The sequence below is a fragment of the Eschrichtius robustus genome, chromosome 3 (assembly GCF_028021215.1).
Source record: "Eschrichtius robustus isolate mEscRob2 chromosome 3, mEscRob2.pri, whole genome shotgun sequence".
NCBI lineage: Eukaryota > Metazoa > Chordata > Mammalia > Artiodactyla > Eschrichtiidae > Eschrichtius > Eschrichtius robustus.
The window spans coordinates 691,061-707,194 of NC_090826.1; the positions used below are offsets into that span (position 1 = coordinate 691,061).

Genomic DNA, 16,134 nt, shown 5'->3' on the forward strand with positions numbered 1-16,134 from the left:
GCAACAGCCGCGGGGGCCGTCGGGCCCCGCGCGTTCCAGCGATCCGGCCGTTAAGCAACCCGGGGGATTGGCAACAAGCGCTCGGCCGGACTGCGGCGGGAGGAATGGGGGTGGGCGAGTGGCCGCGGGAACGTGCGAGTCTGCGTGGGGCTGTCTCCCCTGGGTCGGCACTTTGCACCCGCTCCCTAAGTCTGGCCCCGCCTCCGCCCCCCGCCCTGGGCGGCCAAGGGAGGCTGCCTGGGCGGGGCGAAAGCCCAGGCGCAGGCGCGGGAGCGGCTGGGGGGGGGGGTGGGGCGTGACCAGGCTGGGTGCGCGGGCGCGCGCGGGCGCAGCCCCACGTGCCGTCCCAGTCCGCCTGGCGCTCCGCGGCGTCCGGTTCCGCCTGACCCTCCGCCTGCCCCGATGCCGGGTCCGGCCTGGCCATGGGCGCGGGCTCAGCGCGGGCGCGCTACCTCGTGTACTTCCAGTATTTGGGCACGGACTTTAAGTACGTTCTCTGGGCCTCCCACCCGTGCCCGCAATCCCTTCGTGTAGCCCGGCGCAGCGGGGAGCACGCGAGCTCGAGCCGGAGAGCAGCCGACGGCCGGCGCCCGAGGGGTTGGAGGGAGCTAAGTTTAGGGCCCGCACCTCCGGCCTCGGGCCCCGGCCTTCCGGGGATGGAACGGCCGCCTTTGGCCGCGGAAGACGGGACGGGCAGGGTCCGGGGCGGGGCGGGGCGGCCTCGCGCGCTAACCTCCGCCCGCCCTGCCCACAGCGGGGTCGCGGCAGTCAGGGGCGCCCAGCACGCCATCGGAGTCCAGAACTACCTGGAGGTGAGCTCCGCCGGCCCGCGCCAGGGAGGGGGGAGGGAGGAGGGAGACCCGGGAGAGGGGCAGATGGGAGCCCCGCCCGCGGCCTCTGTGCGCCCCCCCACCCCCCTCAGGAGGCCGCAGAGCGGCTGAAGTCGGTGGTGCCGGTAAAGTTCACTATCTCCAGCCGCACGGATGCTGGGGTCCATGCCCTGAGCAACGCGGCGCACCTGGACGTCCAGCGCCGCTCAGGCCTGCCCCCATTCTCCCCTGAAGTCCTGATGGAAGCCCTCAACACCCACCTGAGGCACCCGGCCATCCGGTAAGCACCTCTCTGCTCTCCCGGAACTCGTCCACTGTGGTGGAGGCGGGAGGTGAAGAAGGACTCTGTATCTGGACAGAACTCCTTGGGGGTGATGGCAGAGATGCCAGGGTGTCACATGGACGGGGCAGGGGGTTATTCCTGGCCTTGTTCCCACAGGGTACTGCAGGCCTTCCGTGTGCCCAGCCACTTCCATGCCCGCCACGCAGCCACGTCCAGGACCTACCTGTACCGCCTGGTTACCGGCTGCCGCAGGCCTGACCAGCTGCCCGTGTTTGAACGAAACCGGTGCTGGGCGCTTCGGGCTGAGTGAGTGGGTGTGAAAGTGAGCCTGAGGGGCTTGCCAGGCTCGCCTGGCCGGCCATTCGCTCCTGACCACTCACCTGGCTCCCTGCAGCTGCTTAGACGTGGCTGCCATGCGGGAGGCCGCCCAGCACCTCCTGGGGACACATGATTTCAGGGCCTTCCAGTCGGCAGGCAGCCCGGCCACCAGCCCGGTGCGCACCCTGCGCCGAGCCTCCGTGTCCCCCGACCCTGCCGGCAGCCCCTTTGTCCTCCCCGAGGAGAGCAGGTGAGAAGGGCAGCCTACACTCTGGTCTGGAGGCTGCAAAGGCTGGATTTAGTTCCAGCACCTTCCCTGGTGGTGCACTGGGGGCTCCCTGGGCACTCGTCCAGCCTTGGGGGAGAAGGAGGTGCCGGTCAGCCGAGTGGTGTGTCCCCAACACCCGTGAGCCTGCAGCTGTGCCCTCCCCTGGGCTAGGGTTCTGCCAGGCCAGGGGGGCAGAGGGCAGAGAAGGCTGCCTGCCCTGCCGAGCTCACTGCCTCGTGGATGGATCCAGGCGGTCGGTGGAAAGACTCCACTGGGGGAGAAGCACCAGGCCAGTGGTTCGGGCCCAGGCTGGCAGGGGGTTGGTTCCACTGCCCCCAGCACTGTCCCAGGGGCCTCCGGCCAGATCGCAGCTACTGACTTCCAGAGCCTTCCCACTTAGGCCCAGCACTGAAGGGAGGAGGAACTTTGCACAGCCAGCTTCCAAGCCTCCGACTCCTGCTAAAGAGCCCAAGCCTCAGGGCCTGAGTCCCTGGGAGAGGAGCTGGCCATACCACCTCCCTCGCCGCCCCCGAGCCCATGCCAGGACCTCGGCCTCCTCCTGCAGCCAAGACCCCGGAGGCGCTGCTGTCCCCGCTCCAAAGCAGCAGTCCTCTGGCTTTAGTCTCCCTTCCACCGGTTTCATCTACCAGGGGTTGGGGGGGGGGAGTAGGTGGGGGCCCCTGGGGTGGGACGCGGGGAGACCCCACTGGAGGGTTGAGGCTGCCCTGAGGCCCAGACCTCATGGGCGCCTGTGTCCCCAGGCGGTTGCGGTTCTGGAGCCTGGAGTTTGAGAGCCAGTCCTTCCTATACAGACAGGTGGGCTGTGTCCTGGGGCCCTGCCGGGGGTGGGGCCTGGGGCTCAGGTGGCTGCAGCAGTCTTCACCTTGGGTCACAGGTGCGGAGAATGACGTCTGTGCTGGTGGCCGTGGGGCTGGGGGCTTTGATGCCTGCTCAGGTGAAGGTGATTCTGGAGAGCCAGGACCCCCTGGGCAGGCACCAGAGCCGTGTGGCTCCCGCCCACGGCTTGTTTCTGAAGGCGGTGCTCTACGAGGGCTTCGGTAAGAGGTGGTGGCGTGGAGAGGTCCCTGCTTGTACCCTGTTGACTGACGGCCCCCTCCCAAGGCTGAGTCCTTGCCGCGGGAGGGGCTCTCAGTGGCAGTGCTGTCCCAGCCTGTGGCCAAGAGGAAAGCCAGAGCCCAGCAGCCCAAGCCCCAGCCTGGCCCTGTGGGGAGGGAGGCTGAGAGGGCGTTCCAGAAGGCAGCAGAGGGTAGAGAGGGGCTTGAACTCTCGGGCGAAGGCAGGGGGCTCTGCAGTCCTGCTGAAGGCTCTGGCCTGGCCCCTGCAGAGACTGTCACGCCCCCAGGATGACCTGGGGTCTGTTCACAGGTCCTGCCTCTATGTGCCCTCAGAGTCCACAGCACGGAGGTCACAGGTGACCCCTGATACGCAGCAAGGTCAGGGCAGCCGTGGCACGCTAGGCCCAGCTGCTGGATGCTCCCAGCTCTGTACACCACCGTGCATCACACACGGACCATGGCAGGCCCCACGCCTCCTGTCAGCCTGGACCTGCCACAAGTCCCCGCCTGCCCGGGTGGGCTGCCAGAGGTGGGGTGCAGGAGACAAGCGCAAGCACCAGAAAGCGAGACACCCAAACAGCCTGTGGTGGTTTTTACTGGAAATCAACACCCCGGGAGCCCCCCCCCCATCTCCTGGGAGCCCAGGAGCAGAAATAAAAGGTGAAAAGCCCCCCAGGTCCGTTTCTTTCTTCGGCCAAAAGCAGCCACTCGGGCAGGTGTGTGGCACCGTGGTCTCTGCACAGATGAGGGTCGTAGCCAGCTGTAGGCTCCACACCCGAGGACACAGGGAAGACCCAGGGTGCACACGGTCCTGGCAGCGGGGCCTCAGCTGGCCTGGGGCAGGCCCTTCTTGAGCAGAGACGTGAGATAGCTTCCCAGCTCCTCGTCCTACAGCCACAGGCAAGAGGGGCCGTTGGTCCAGGTGAGGCAGCCCAGGGTAACAGGGTGACCCCACCAGTCCCTCACCTTACCTGGTAGGTCCAGGAGACCAGCAGCACCTTGGTGCCTGGGTCCTCCGAGTGGGCAGCGGCCTGAATGAGGATGGACTCCACGGTCACGGAGCCGTCAGGAAGGTGCTGCACGCAGTGGTCCTTGAGGACGCTGCGGGGAGGCACGGTGAGCCCCTGCCCGGCGCCCCCCCAGCGCCCCGCCCCCCGGGTCCGGAAGGCGCAGCCACCGCGTCTACCTCTTCAGGTGGCTGTACACGCGCACGGCTGTCTCCTGCTCTTTGCGTGTGTCGTGCAGGTGCACACGGCAGGTGAAGCGCAGCTGGTGCTCGGCCAGGCCCAGCTCCTTGAGGGCCTGCTCTGAGGACACAAGCCGGAAGTTCTGTGGGGCAAGGGCAGGTCAGGGACGGCGGGGGCGGCCCCCACCGCCCCCAGTGATGGTGGGCACTCACACTGTCCTTCATGATCAGGGTGCCATGCAAGAGCCGGGGCTTCTTGGCGTCAGGGAGCAGCCCTGTGGGGAAGGGGCAGCGGTCGGAGCTGTCAGCAGGGCCGCCTGCCCAGCAGCCGCCCCGCCCCCGCTCAGCGGGCCCTGCCGCTCACCCTGCGCCATCTCCCGCTTCAGCAGCCCCAGCGAGACGCCCACGGGGATGCTGGGGCTCGTGGGCAGCGTCACCGTCTCGCCGTTGGCCGGCATGTAGCAGCTGACCCCTGGGCCAGGGTGTGGAGAGAACCTCAGTCCAGGCTGGCGGGCCCCGCCTGCGCCAACCCTGCCCGCATACCCTCCGTATCACCCAGCCCGCCCTGGCCTGGGCTGCCTACGGAATTCCTGCTCGATCTTCTGCTTCAGAAACTCCATTTTCTTGGCCTCACCGTGCACCAACAGCACGTTCTCCGGCTCCGCCTGACCCACCAGCTGCATGATGCCCTTGGCGTCCGCGTGGGCGCTGAAGGACATGTACTCCACCTGCATCTTGACCTCCAGCTGCGGCATCACGGCAGGTAAGCCATCAGCACAGGCGGTGGCTCCGAGGGCCGCCCCCCCCCCCCCAAAGAGGGTCCACAGAGCTGGTGAGGGAGGGTGAGGACTCACCACCTGCCGCCCCTCCATCTCCAGCTTGCGCTGCCCGCTGAGGATCTTGTGGCCCACGGTGCCCTGCACGCAGTAGCCGGGCATGATGACCTGCAGGAGGGATGGACGGACGAGCAGCTCCCCTGCACCCCCTGCCTACCACTTCGGGGCTTCCTCCTGGGACGCTCCCCCCACCCGGCCCTCTGCCCACCTGAACCCAAACCCTTGGGGGAGGCCCCTCCCCCTTCCAGGCCCCACTGCAGACCAAGGCAGGCTCAGGGGTCTCAGCACAAGCCCGCCCAGGCCTGACCCCCATGATGGCTACTCAGGAAGCCGGGGGCTTTCTTGCCTGGTGCAGCCGGGCCAAGACACAGCAAGAGTCTGAGCCTGGGTCCGACACCAGTCCCCACGGTACCAAGCCTCCTCCTCCTCCTCCTGACAGCAGCAACGTCCCCCCAGCCAGGGGGAGCCCCTGCCCCTCAACCTCACCAGCCCTCCAGGGAACCGGCCCTGGAGCCCAGACCCCTCACCATGTTCTTCTCGTTCCCTGCCCACTTCCTGAAGATCTGTAGGGACTGGCCGGCATGCAGCATCCCCGGGGTGGCAAACACGACCTTCGGGGCAGGTGTGGGGACAGTCAGGGCATCAGATGCCCCCCTGCCCTCAGCCTTCTGACCGCTGGTCTTCCCGGCACAGAGGCGCCCCGCTCCCCTGCGCGACTTGCTGGCAGGGCCCCGGCCCAGCAGAACCCCACCCCCAGCCGGCACTGGGCCGCACCATGGGGCCCGGGCTGTCGGCAAACGCCCGATCGAAGGCCTTGATGTGCTTGAACTCAAACATGTTCCTCTGCACAAAGGTCTTCCGGATCTTCTGGTTGGTCCAGGGGATGAAGAGCTTGTAGTAGTGGTTGGCCTTCTCCGTCAGGCCCGTGGAGAAGTAGATGGGGGCCTTCAGGTCCATGCGCTCCCTGTGGAGGACGGGGCTGGTGGGGAGGCTGCCGGGGCAGGGCTGGCCTGCAGCCCCCATGTGCCCTCAGCCTGGGCTGGGTCCAGTGCCAGGAAGGGCGCTCCCCACCCTCTCTCACCCCACAGCCAGCAGGGCAGGGCCTCCAGAAACCGTCCCGGCCACACCTACCAGAAGGTCTCCAGCAGGATGCAGAGCTCCTGAGCGCGGCCCAGCGCAAACACGGGGATCAGCACCTGCAGGGGGTGGGGGTGGGGGTGGGAGGCCAGCTCGGGAGAAACCCCTGGCCACGCCACCCAGCCATCGAGTCCACAGCTGTGCATAGTGGCGGACAGTTGCTCCCTGTGGCCACCTTCTGAGAAGACCAGCCCTGCCAGCAGCTCTGATGGCCGGAGGCCCCATGCAGACTGCGGGCAGCCCCCCACATTCTGTCCCAGCACAGCCTGCCCAAAAGTGACGATGGTGGACGCTCTGGCCAGCCCTTCATTGGGATCTGAGACACGAGCGGTAGATGAGCCCCCGCTAAAGGGTCTTCAGGGGAATTTGTCTTCCCAGTGCTGAGCAAACCTTCCTCTCTCTGTGCCCAGAACACAGCACCCCTGCCCCTGACCAGATGCCGGGGCAGCCGAAAGAACCGTGCAGCGTGGCCAGAGGCACACAGCCAGCCCCGCCTGGGGCACCCGCCGCCCACCAGCTACCTTCCCGCCACGCTCCACGGTCTCATGGACCTTCTTTAGGAAGTCTCGCTCCCGGCAGCGCTTAGAGTCTCGGATGGTGGTGGCGTACGTGGATTCTGTGATGAGCAGGTTGGGGCGGCACTTGTCAATCCAGGCGGCTCTAGAACACAGGGGTGTGTGGCCAGAGTGGACAGTCCACACGGTGGCGAGGCTGTACACAGCCATGGCCCTCCTGGACCCTCCAGCAGGCAGCCTGCCTCCTCTGCACAGGCCCAGGCCACCGTCGAATGACACAGGCAGCACTTGAGGGGACAGGAGAACACCCGGGGACAATGACCCGCAGACGGCTCCGGAAGCCGGCACACCCCTCAGGGTCCCTGTACCCCTGGGGGGACCCGCCCAATAGGATGAAACAAATGTACTGGCCTACTTACCCCAAATGCCGGTCTGGGGTCATGTTATAATCCCCCTGGCAAAGAATGTGGCAATGAGGAGGGTGCCTCCTTCCTCTGCCCGGCCAGCCAGCCCTTCCTGTGCCCCGAGTGCTTCCACTGACCGTGTACACCACAGACTCTGAGCCCACTTTAATCTGGAACATGGCCGCCCCCAGCACGTGGCCCGCATAGTAAGCCTTGATTTCCAGCTCATCGTCCACCTACAGAGAAGAGGGCTGACCTCAGGTCTGCAGGCTGTGCCGAGCAGAGGGCAGAGGGGCAGGGAGGGGGAGCCTGGGGCAGTGGTGGGCGCAAGTTGATGACATCATTCTAGCCTTTCATCATCCCTGTTTTTTCATACACGACATCCAGTTCTCAATCAAAAGCAGACACAAGAGATGAGACAATAGGGATGGAAAGAAGAGGAACAACAGTCCAGAGAAGCAGATTCAGGGCTCCTGGAGTTTTCAGACACAGGCTTTAAAAGGATTGTGATTAAAATATTCAGAGAGAGAAAGAATTAAGAATGTTGGCAAAAAACTAGAAACTATTAAAAACAGTGGAAACTGTAAAACCAGAGACTATAATAACCCAAGTTAAGGATTCAAAAGAGCCATACTATCCCAGGCAACCTATCTATTCAATGTAATCCTTATCAAAATACCAGTGGCATTTTTCATAGAACTGAAACAAATAATTTTAAAATTTGTGTGGAAACACAAAAGATGCCAAATAGCCACAAGAATCCTAACAAAAAACGGAGCTGAAGGAATCACGCTCCCTGACTTTATACTACAAAGCTACAGTCATCAAAACTGCATGGTAAAGGAAATCGGAGCTGGAACAATCAGGCTCCCTGACTTCAGAGTATACTACAAAGCTACAGTAATCAAAATAGTATGGTACTGGCACAAAAACAGAAATATAGATCAATGGAACAGGACAGAAAGCCCAGGAATAAACCCACGCACCTATGGTCAATCTATGACAAAAGAGGCAAGAATATACAATGGAGAAAAGACAGTTTCTTCAATAAATAGTGCTAGGAAAACTGGACAGCTACATATAAAAGAATGAAATTAGAACATTCTCTAACACCATACACGAAAATAAACTCAAAATGGATTAAAGACCTAAATGTAAGACCAAATACTATAAAACTCCTAGAAGAAAACATAGGCAGAACACTCTGACATAAATAGCAACGGTATTTTTTTTGGATCCACCTCCTACAGTAATGGAAATAAAAACAAACAAATGGAACCTAATTAAATTAAAAGCTTTTGCACAGGGACTTCCCTGGTGGCACAGTGGTTAAGACTCCGCGCTCCCAATGCAGGGGAACCGGGTTCGATCCCTGGTCGGGGAACTAGATCCCCCATGCATGCCGCAACTGAGAGTTCACACGCCACAACTAAGGAGCTGGCGAGCTCATGCAGCGCCATATCAAAAAAAACAAACAACCCAATCAAAAAATGGAAGGAAGATCTAAACAGACATACAGATGACCAAGAGGCACATGAAAAGATGCTCAACACCACTAATTAATACAGAAATGCAGGGACTTCCCTGATGGCACAGTGGTTTAGAATCCGAGCTCCCAATGCAGGGGGCCCAGGTTCGATCCCTGATCAGGGAACTAGACCCCACATGCATGCCGCAACTAAGAGTTTGCATGCCACAACTAAGGAGCCCGCTGGCCACAACTAAGGAGCACACGTGCTGCAACTAAGGAGCAGGCGAGCCACATCTAAGGAGCCCACCGGCCGCGACTAAGACCAGGTGCAACCAAATAAATAAATAAATAAAATATATTTTTTTAAAAACACAGAAATGCAAATCAAAACTACAATGAGGGGGGCTTCCCTGGTGGCTCAGTGGTTAAGAATCCACCTGCCAATGCAGGGGACACGGGTTCGAGCCCTGGTCTGGGAGGATCCCACATGCCGTGGAGCAACTAAGCCCATGCGCCACAACTACTGAGCCTGCGCTCTAGAGCCCGCGAGCCACAAATACTGAGCCCACGTGCCACAACTACTGAAGCCCATGCGCCTAGAGCCCGTGCTCCAGAACAAGAGAAGCCATGGTAATGAAAGGCCTGCGCACCTCAACGAAAAGTAGCCCCCGCTCGCCGCAACTAGAGAAAACCCGCACGCAGCAACGAAAACCCAAAGCAGCCAAAAATAAAATAAATAAATAAATTCTAAACAATTAAAAATAAAAACAATGAGGTACCACCTCACACTGGTCAAAATGGTCATCATCAAAAAGTCTACAAATAATAAACGCTGGAGAGGGTGTGGAGAAAAGGGAACCGTCCTACACTGTTGGTGGGAATGTAAAATGGTGCAGCCACTATGGAAAACAGTATGGAGGTTCCTCAAAAAACTAAAAATAGAGTTGCCATATGATCCTGCAACCCTACTCCTGGGCATATATCCAGAGAAAACCATTATTCGAAAAGATAAATGGACCCCAACGTTCACTGCAGTGCTATTTACGATAGCCAAGATATGGAAGCAACCTAAATGACCATCGACAAATGAATGGACAAAGAAGATGTGGTACAAGGACTTCCCTGGTGGTCCAGTGGTTAAGGATCCACCTGCCAATGCAGGGGACACGGGTTCGATCCCTGGTCCAGGAAGATCCCACATGCCGCGGAGCAACTTAAGCCCATGCGCCACAACTACTGAGCCTGCAAGCCACGGCTACTGAGCCCACGTGCCTAGAGCCTGTGCTCCGTAACAAGAGAAGCCCCCGCAATGAGAAGCTAACGCACCGCAGTGAAGAGTAGCCCCACTCACCACAACTAGAAAAAACCCGCATGGAGCCAAAAAGACCCAGCGCAGCCGGGGCGGGGGAGGGAGAAAAAGGGACCTCCCTGGCGGTCCAGTGGTTAAGACTTCACCTGCCAGTGCAGGGGCTGTAGGTTCGATCCCTGGTCGGGGAGCTAAGATCCCACATGCCTCGTGGCTAAAGAACCAAAAACCATAAAAAACAGAAGCAATATTGTAACAAATTCAATAAAGACTTTAAAGATGTTCCACGTCGAAAGAAAAACAATCTTAAAAAAAAAAAAAAAAGAAGCTGTGGTACATATATACAGTGGAATACTACTCAGCCATTAAAAAAATGAAATCTTGCCATTTACAGCAACATGGATGGACTTGGAAGGTATTATGCTAAGTGAAGTAAGTCAGACAGAAAGACAAATACTGTATGATATCACTTATGTGTGAAATCTAAAAAACACAACAAACTAGTGAATGTAACAAAAAGGAAACAGAGTCACAGACGTAGAGAACAAACTACAAGTGGGGAGAAGGAGGAGAGGAAAGGCAAGACAGAGGTGGGGGATTAAGAGGTACAAGCTATTACACACAAAATAAGCTACGAGGATATACTGTACTACAGGGAATATAGCCAATATTTTATAGTAACTATAAATGGAGCATAACCTTTGAAACCTGTGAATCACTATGTTGTCCACCTATAACATATAATATTGTAAATCAATTATATATCAATTAAAAAAAAGAATTCAGACAAATTTAACAACCACTTACATATAACCAAAAAGAGAATTGACGAACTAAAATATCTAGTAGAGGCTATCCAGCATGAAGCACAGAAAGACAAAAGGACGATGAAGGCTCTGGAGAAGCAAGACCTACATTCGGCCTGGAGAGAGCAACGGGCAGACCTGGAGGCCTCAAACCTGAGCAGGCGCAACAGGACGAGAACAGGTGGGGCCAGCATAGCACCCCGCCGAAGTCCACGGGAAAGGACATAATCCCACAAGCAGCCAGAGAAAAGATTCTCTTCCAAACAGCAGATGGGAAGACACATTCAAAATACTGATAGTAAACGCTGCCCTAGAATTCCGAACCTAAGGGGAAAAGTCTTCAACATTTGCAGACAAATAAAATTTGAGAGCATTCATCACCAGCAGATCCACAATGGTGTCCTTCATCCCAAATACAAAGTGAAGAACACAGGCAGTAGAGGGGAACAGCGGGAAAAGCAAACAGAGACGGCGCCTGGCAAATCTGACTTTACCAGCATCAGCGGTGAGGTCCCAGGGGTCTCGCACGCTGAGGGAATTAAAATACATGGAAACAAGAGCCAGAGAGTCAGGGGAGGAGTAAATGCATTTGAGGTGCTCTGAGGCTCTTGCATTGTCCAGGAAAGAGGCAAAAGCTCCAAGTACCTTAGAGCTGTGTTGTCATGGATGTGTTTTGTAATCTCTACCACTACAAAAATTATAAAACAATATTTAATTACTTACCAAATAAAAGGAGAAATAGAGTTTTTAAAAGTCAATCCAGAAAAAGGCAATAAAGGAAATAAAGCATAGAACAGGCAGCACAAATAAGAAGCAAATGGTAGGAGGATACAGCTAAATCCCAAATATTACCCATACAGTCCAAACCCTCCACCTACAGGACCGGTTATCAGGCTGGATTAAACCCAAACTACTTAAAACGTGACGCAGAAAGAGAGAAAGTACAAAGGTGGGAAAGGATGCCCCGTGCAAACGCTAACTAAAGGCGGGGGAGGGGGAACGGTGACCCGTTCACCAGAAAGGTGGGCTCAAAGGTAAGAGTGTCCTTGAGGAGAAACGCACTACTTCATCTCGACAAAAGGTTCAGCCAGGATAAGACGACCCCAAATGTTAGACACGTGGTAACAAGCAAAACCCAGACTCTGAGACGCAGCAGACAACTCCGCGAGCCTTGTGATAAATTTCTCCACATCTGATGTCACTTTCCTGCCTCCTCGCTGGCCCGCGGACAACTGTCACCGAGCCACAGCCCACACTCCGGTCTGCGTCCCGCCCAGCCTGCCCCCCCGCCCCGGCACCATCGTGCTCACGTGGCACAGGTGCCCTCTCCCGCCTCTTCAGTGCGCTCAAGCAGAGCCGGGGAGCAGCAGAGGCCCTGCCGAGTGCTGCATCCGCCTCCGGGCAGCTCCCCGCCGGCAACAAAGCGGGGTGCGGGGGGGCCTGACCTGCACCGTCTGGTGGAGGTGGACGGCCACCACCTTCTTCATACAGTCCTTGATCATCTGGGACGTGAAGAAGTTGGCCTCGCCCTTCTTGTCAACGGCAATCTTGCGGTAGTCCTCCAGCAGGATGGGGCAGATCGCCTGGGTGGGCTGGGTCATGTAGATGGGCCCGTCGTAGCCCACCATCTCGCTGAAGTAGGGCAGCGCCCCGCAGTGGTCCAGGTGGAAGTGGCTAGGGAAGCAACACGGGTCAGCCCGGCACGCCCTCCGCACCTCCCCCCGGGGGGCACCCGTCCCCTCGCTCCTCGCTGGCTGAGGGCCTGCTGTGCATCAGAGCCGCCCCGAGAGCCGCAGAGCAAGAGGGAGCAAAGGGGACAGCGCGCTGTGGTCCTGGGACTCAGCGCCTGAGCGTCTAGTGATGCCACCAACAAGCCGTTACTCTGGGGTCAGCCTCACGCTCCGGGGAGGAACAAGGAGGGGCTCAGGGGGACACATATCAGGCGTCGCCATTTGGGTGGGTGGGCGGGTCCTGGGGAAGGCGCCCACCTGATGATCACGCAGTCCAGGAAGTCAGTCAGCCGGCCGCTGCGGGTGATGTAAGAAAAGTCGGGGAAGCGCCTCTGTGGGGGGAGGGGAAGCGTCAGGATGCCACCGGGGCTCAGGAGACACTGGGACAGCTGGGGCTGCGGGCACGGCCCCCGGGGGTCAGGCTGAACCTGACCCCCACATCCCCACCCTGCAGGCCCACCGAGACCGCCAACGGCTCAGAGCCTCGGAGCGTGCAGGGAGGGGGTCAGCTGCCCAGCTGGTACCTGAGCCGGCAGCCCCGATCTGATACAGACCGGCCCCACGCCGGTGCCCCACCTTGCCCCCCTCTGTGGGTCAGAGCCTGAGACTCCGAGGCCCGGGTCCACGTTGGTCATGCCAGGGAGCAGGCTGGGTGGCAGCCGCCCGCCCGAGGGACTCACGTCATCGCTGAAGCCCATGTGCATCCCGCAATCCAGCATGACGTTCTTGCCCGCAATGGAGACCAGGATGCAGCTTCGGCCCACGTCCTGGCCAGCCCCTGAATGGGAGGACGGGTGAGAGGGGCCGCCACGCTCCTCTCCCCGCAACTGCCCCTGCGAGGATGGCCCCAGCCCCAAGGCCAAGGCCCAGCCGCCTGCTCCAGACCCCGAAAGGACCCTCTGGGCCCCGGCCCTGCAGAACCCTCTGCGGCTGCTGTGTGGACGACGTGTGAGGTGAGAAGCATTGCCACCTCTGCACACGGGCAAGGGAAACGCACAGGGAGGGGACAAGGCACCAAGGCCACCTTGGACCCTTCCCCATGGCGCCTCCAGCCCTCCAGCCGCGGGCCCTGCCACTCACCTCTCGCAGCAGGGGCCCACAGGCTAGAGGCCGGGAGCTGAGTAAGGGGTGCTGGACTGTGGTCCCAGCGCTCAAGAGAGGCAAGCCAGGGCTCCCTGGGGCCTCACCACCCCTCCCAAAACCTTAGCTGGGGCCACATCTGAGCTGTGACCACCAGCCACCTCCTGGTGGTGCCACTGCAGAGGGACACCGTGTGGCTTTAGCCCAGCCACGGGGAAACATGGCCCTAGCTGTTCAGCAATGACCAACTAGAGTGGCCGCAGTACAGACGCCCCACCACTGGGCCCCCTCAGGTACCCCCAGCCCAGACCTTAACCCGAATCCCATCCACAGTCCTGACCTCCAAGCCCTGCCCAGATGCTCCAGGCCCAGCGGGGCATATCCCGGCCACCTCATACGGCCATCTGTCACCTCCTCTAGGGTCTGGGGGCCCAGAAGGAAAGGGACACAGCCTCACAAGGCCCGATGACAGCAAATGACCTATTTTTCATCTTGGATCCTACAAGCCTCCCTCTGCAAGGAACCTTCTGAACCTTCTGTTAGCACCACATACACCAGGGTGACCAGGCCACCGCCCAAAGCGGCTGCAGCTGGTCCTCAAGAAGCTTCAGTCACCTGTGACAACGGCAGGTGAGAGCAGCCACGAGCTTCACCTGTGTGCCTCAGGCAGCCCAGCCACAGACAGTGGCCTCGAGGTCTCTCACAGGCCTGCTGCCCCCACCAGGATGTGAGCTCCCTGAGGGCAGGGTCGCAGCCTGCTTCCTATTGCACCTCCAGCACCAAGCCATGCCCCCACTCAGAGGCACTGCAGATATGTGTGGGAGGGAGAAGGGCTGCCCCTCTTCACAGACAAGGATGTGAAGTCCCAGAAGTCACGGGATCCGCCCACGGCACATGACTCCTAAGCGTGGGGCCAGGGACAGTTTTCCGGACTCCGGAGCTCAGCTCTGAGGCACTGGCCGCCTGCTCCCAACAGGAACACCCACAACAATCCCAGGGAGTAAAGACAGTGGCCCGAACTGGGCAGGAGAGGTGGGGACAGAGCCTGGGACACACAGGAGGGTGGGAAGAAAACAAGGAGACACGTGGCCGCAGGGAGTTTAGGTTCCAGGTGTGTGTGTGTGTGTGTGTGTGTGTGTGTGTGTGTGTGTGTGTGTGTGTGTGTGTGTGTGTGTGTGTGTGTGTGTGTGTGTGTGTGTGTGTGTGTGTGTGTGTGTGTGTGTGTGTGTGTGTGTGTGTCCAAGAACACGGACAATTACCACCTAGATAAACTTGCATTCGGGGAGATCAGCGCCTCAGGGAAAAGTAAGGCAGGGAAGGGCACACAAACTTCCAGTCCTCCCAGAGAAGACGAATTCCGAGCAGGGTGGAGAGGGAGAGCTGGGATGAGAGGGGCAGCTGTGCAAAGGCCCTGTGGTGGGAGAGACCAAGGGGGTCGAGAGGCAGAAACTGGCAAAGGCAGATGGTGAAGCAGAAGTAGTTCTGCTCTGATGGTGCTGTGGCTGAGTGACCTTGGGGGCACACCCAGGTGCAGATCTGGGGTAGACGAAGCAGTAAAAAGATAGGATCATTCAAGAATGAGCGGTGACGGAGCAACTAAGCCCGTGCGCCACAACTACTGAGCCTGCGCTCTAGAGCCCGTGAGCCACAACTACTGAGTCCGTGTGCCACAACTACGGAAGCCCGCGTGCCTAGAGCCCGTGCTCCACAACAAGAGAAGCCACCACAATGAGAAGCCCACGCACTGCAACCAAGAGTAGACCCCGCTCGCCACAACTAGAGAACGCCCGCGCCCAACAATGAAGACCCAACGCAGTCAAATAAATAAATAATAAATAAATAAATAAATAAACCTTAAAAAAAAAAAAAAAAGAGGATGAGCGGTGAGAAAGGGGCCACCTGGGAAAGAGTCAGGCTGGAAGGAGGATCCTGCAGAGGCCCCTGGAGAAGAACCAGGCGCGGGGAGAGCGCGGGGCTGAAGCAGCCAGAGGAGACCCGGAGCCAACAGCTAGGAGAGGCCGTGGGGGTGACGACACCTTTAGTGGGGTAGGATGTGCGCTGTGACCCAGCAGGCCAGGGGCAGGGGTGTTCACTGCAGCTGTCAACAGCTCAGTGTCCACGCTGGGGGCTGGGTGGGCTACTTTGAGGAGAGCTCACCACAAAAGAAAGGATGTGGAGCTGCGGGGGACATCCCTAGGAGAAGATGCTTCCAACACACGGCCAGGGCAGGGGGCAGGTTCCCGAAAAGCCCCTGGCACGTGTGCACGGAGACCCTCAGCTGTTTCTGATTCTGAGCGATCTTTCCTCCTTCGCACTGTTCTGTACTGTTTGAGCCTTTAAACTGTGCACTTACATCTTTTGCAAAAAGCAAAGTTTTGGGATGCTGTTTTTTTTTTTTTTTTTAACGCTGCGGCGGTCAAGTAAAACAAGGGCTGACTTGGGGTGGACCGCAAACGGGTAAACGGGTAAACGGAGGCTGCAGGGAAGTGGGACGCGAGACAGATGGAGGAGGTGGAAGGGCAGGAAGTGGCGAGGATGCAGAAGCAGAAGAAAGGCGCCCTAAGCACCGGCTCCGGGCAGGGGGCCGCGCGCCGAGGACGACACGTCCCGGGGTCCCCGGCCCTCCGAGCCTCCCACCGGCCTTCTTCGGGCGCTCCTCCCCCGCCGCGCCGCACTCACCCAGGGGCGTGACCCTGATCTCGGGCATCCTGTCGGGCGCGCTCAGCGAGCCGGCGGGACCACCACTGCCTCACGAAACCCGGGCGCCTGCATCCCGGACGCCGCCATGCGCCTCCGACTCGCGGCGACGCACTGCGCAAGCGCAACCCCAAAGGCGCCAGCTTCCGGCGCGCCCGACGGAAACCCGGGCCCGCGCATCGGACCTTCTG

The 16,134-nt window shown here is 59.4% G+C and overlaps 2 protein-coding genes across 10 annotated transcripts; one reads left to right on the plus strand and one right to left on the minus strand.

The window, feature by feature from the left end:
• The first annotated feature begins 287 nt into the window (after positions 1–287).
• Positions 288–3,629, plus strand: PUSL1 (pseudouridine synthase like 1). Of its 8 annotated transcripts, none has more exons than XM_068538646.1 (8): positions 288–487; positions 755–812; positions 923–1,110; positions 1,270–1,419; positions 1,508–1,681; positions 2,461–2,515; positions 2,595–2,757; positions 3,109–3,629. In XM_068538646.1, exons 1-8 carry the CDS (start codon positions 423–425, stop codon positions 3,627–3,629), a joined length of 1,374 nt encoding a protein of 457 aa, XP_068394747.1. In that variant the 5' UTR covers positions 288–422. The 8 variants fall into 8 exon arrangements, with proteins under 8 accessions (XP_068394747.1, XP_068394749.1, XP_068394750.1 ...); XM_068538648.1 differs by having other exon boundaries at positions 3,086–3,257; XM_068538649.1 differs by having other exon boundaries at positions 3,063–3,146.
• On the minus strand, positions 3,469–16,067 carry INTS11 (integrator complex subunit 11). 2 transcript variants are annotated; one of them, XM_068538643.1, is made up of 17 exons: positions 15,926–16,067; positions 12,847–12,944; positions 12,425–12,498; positions 11,882–12,110; positions 6,991–7,089; positions 6,869–6,903; positions 6,456–6,594; positions 5,929–5,993; positions 5,572–5,761; positions 5,325–5,408; positions 4,816–4,905; positions 4,596–4,707; positions 4,326–4,433; positions 4,175–4,236; positions 3,962–4,104; positions 3,747–3,876; positions 3,469–3,663 (listed from the first exon to the last, which is right to left on the minus strand). In XM_068538643.1, the coding sequence occupies exons 1-17, from the start codon at positions 15,951–15,953 to the stop codon at positions 3,601–3,603; spliced, it is 1,749 nt and encodes a 582-aa protein (XP_068394744.1). In that variant the 5' UTR covers positions 15,954–16,067; the 3' UTR covers positions 3,469–3,600. The 2 variants fall into 2 exon arrangements, with proteins under 2 accessions (XP_068394744.1, XP_068394743.1); XM_068538642.1 differs by having other exon boundaries at positions 4,545–4,707.
• Positions 16,068–16,134: the final 67 nt, after the last annotated feature.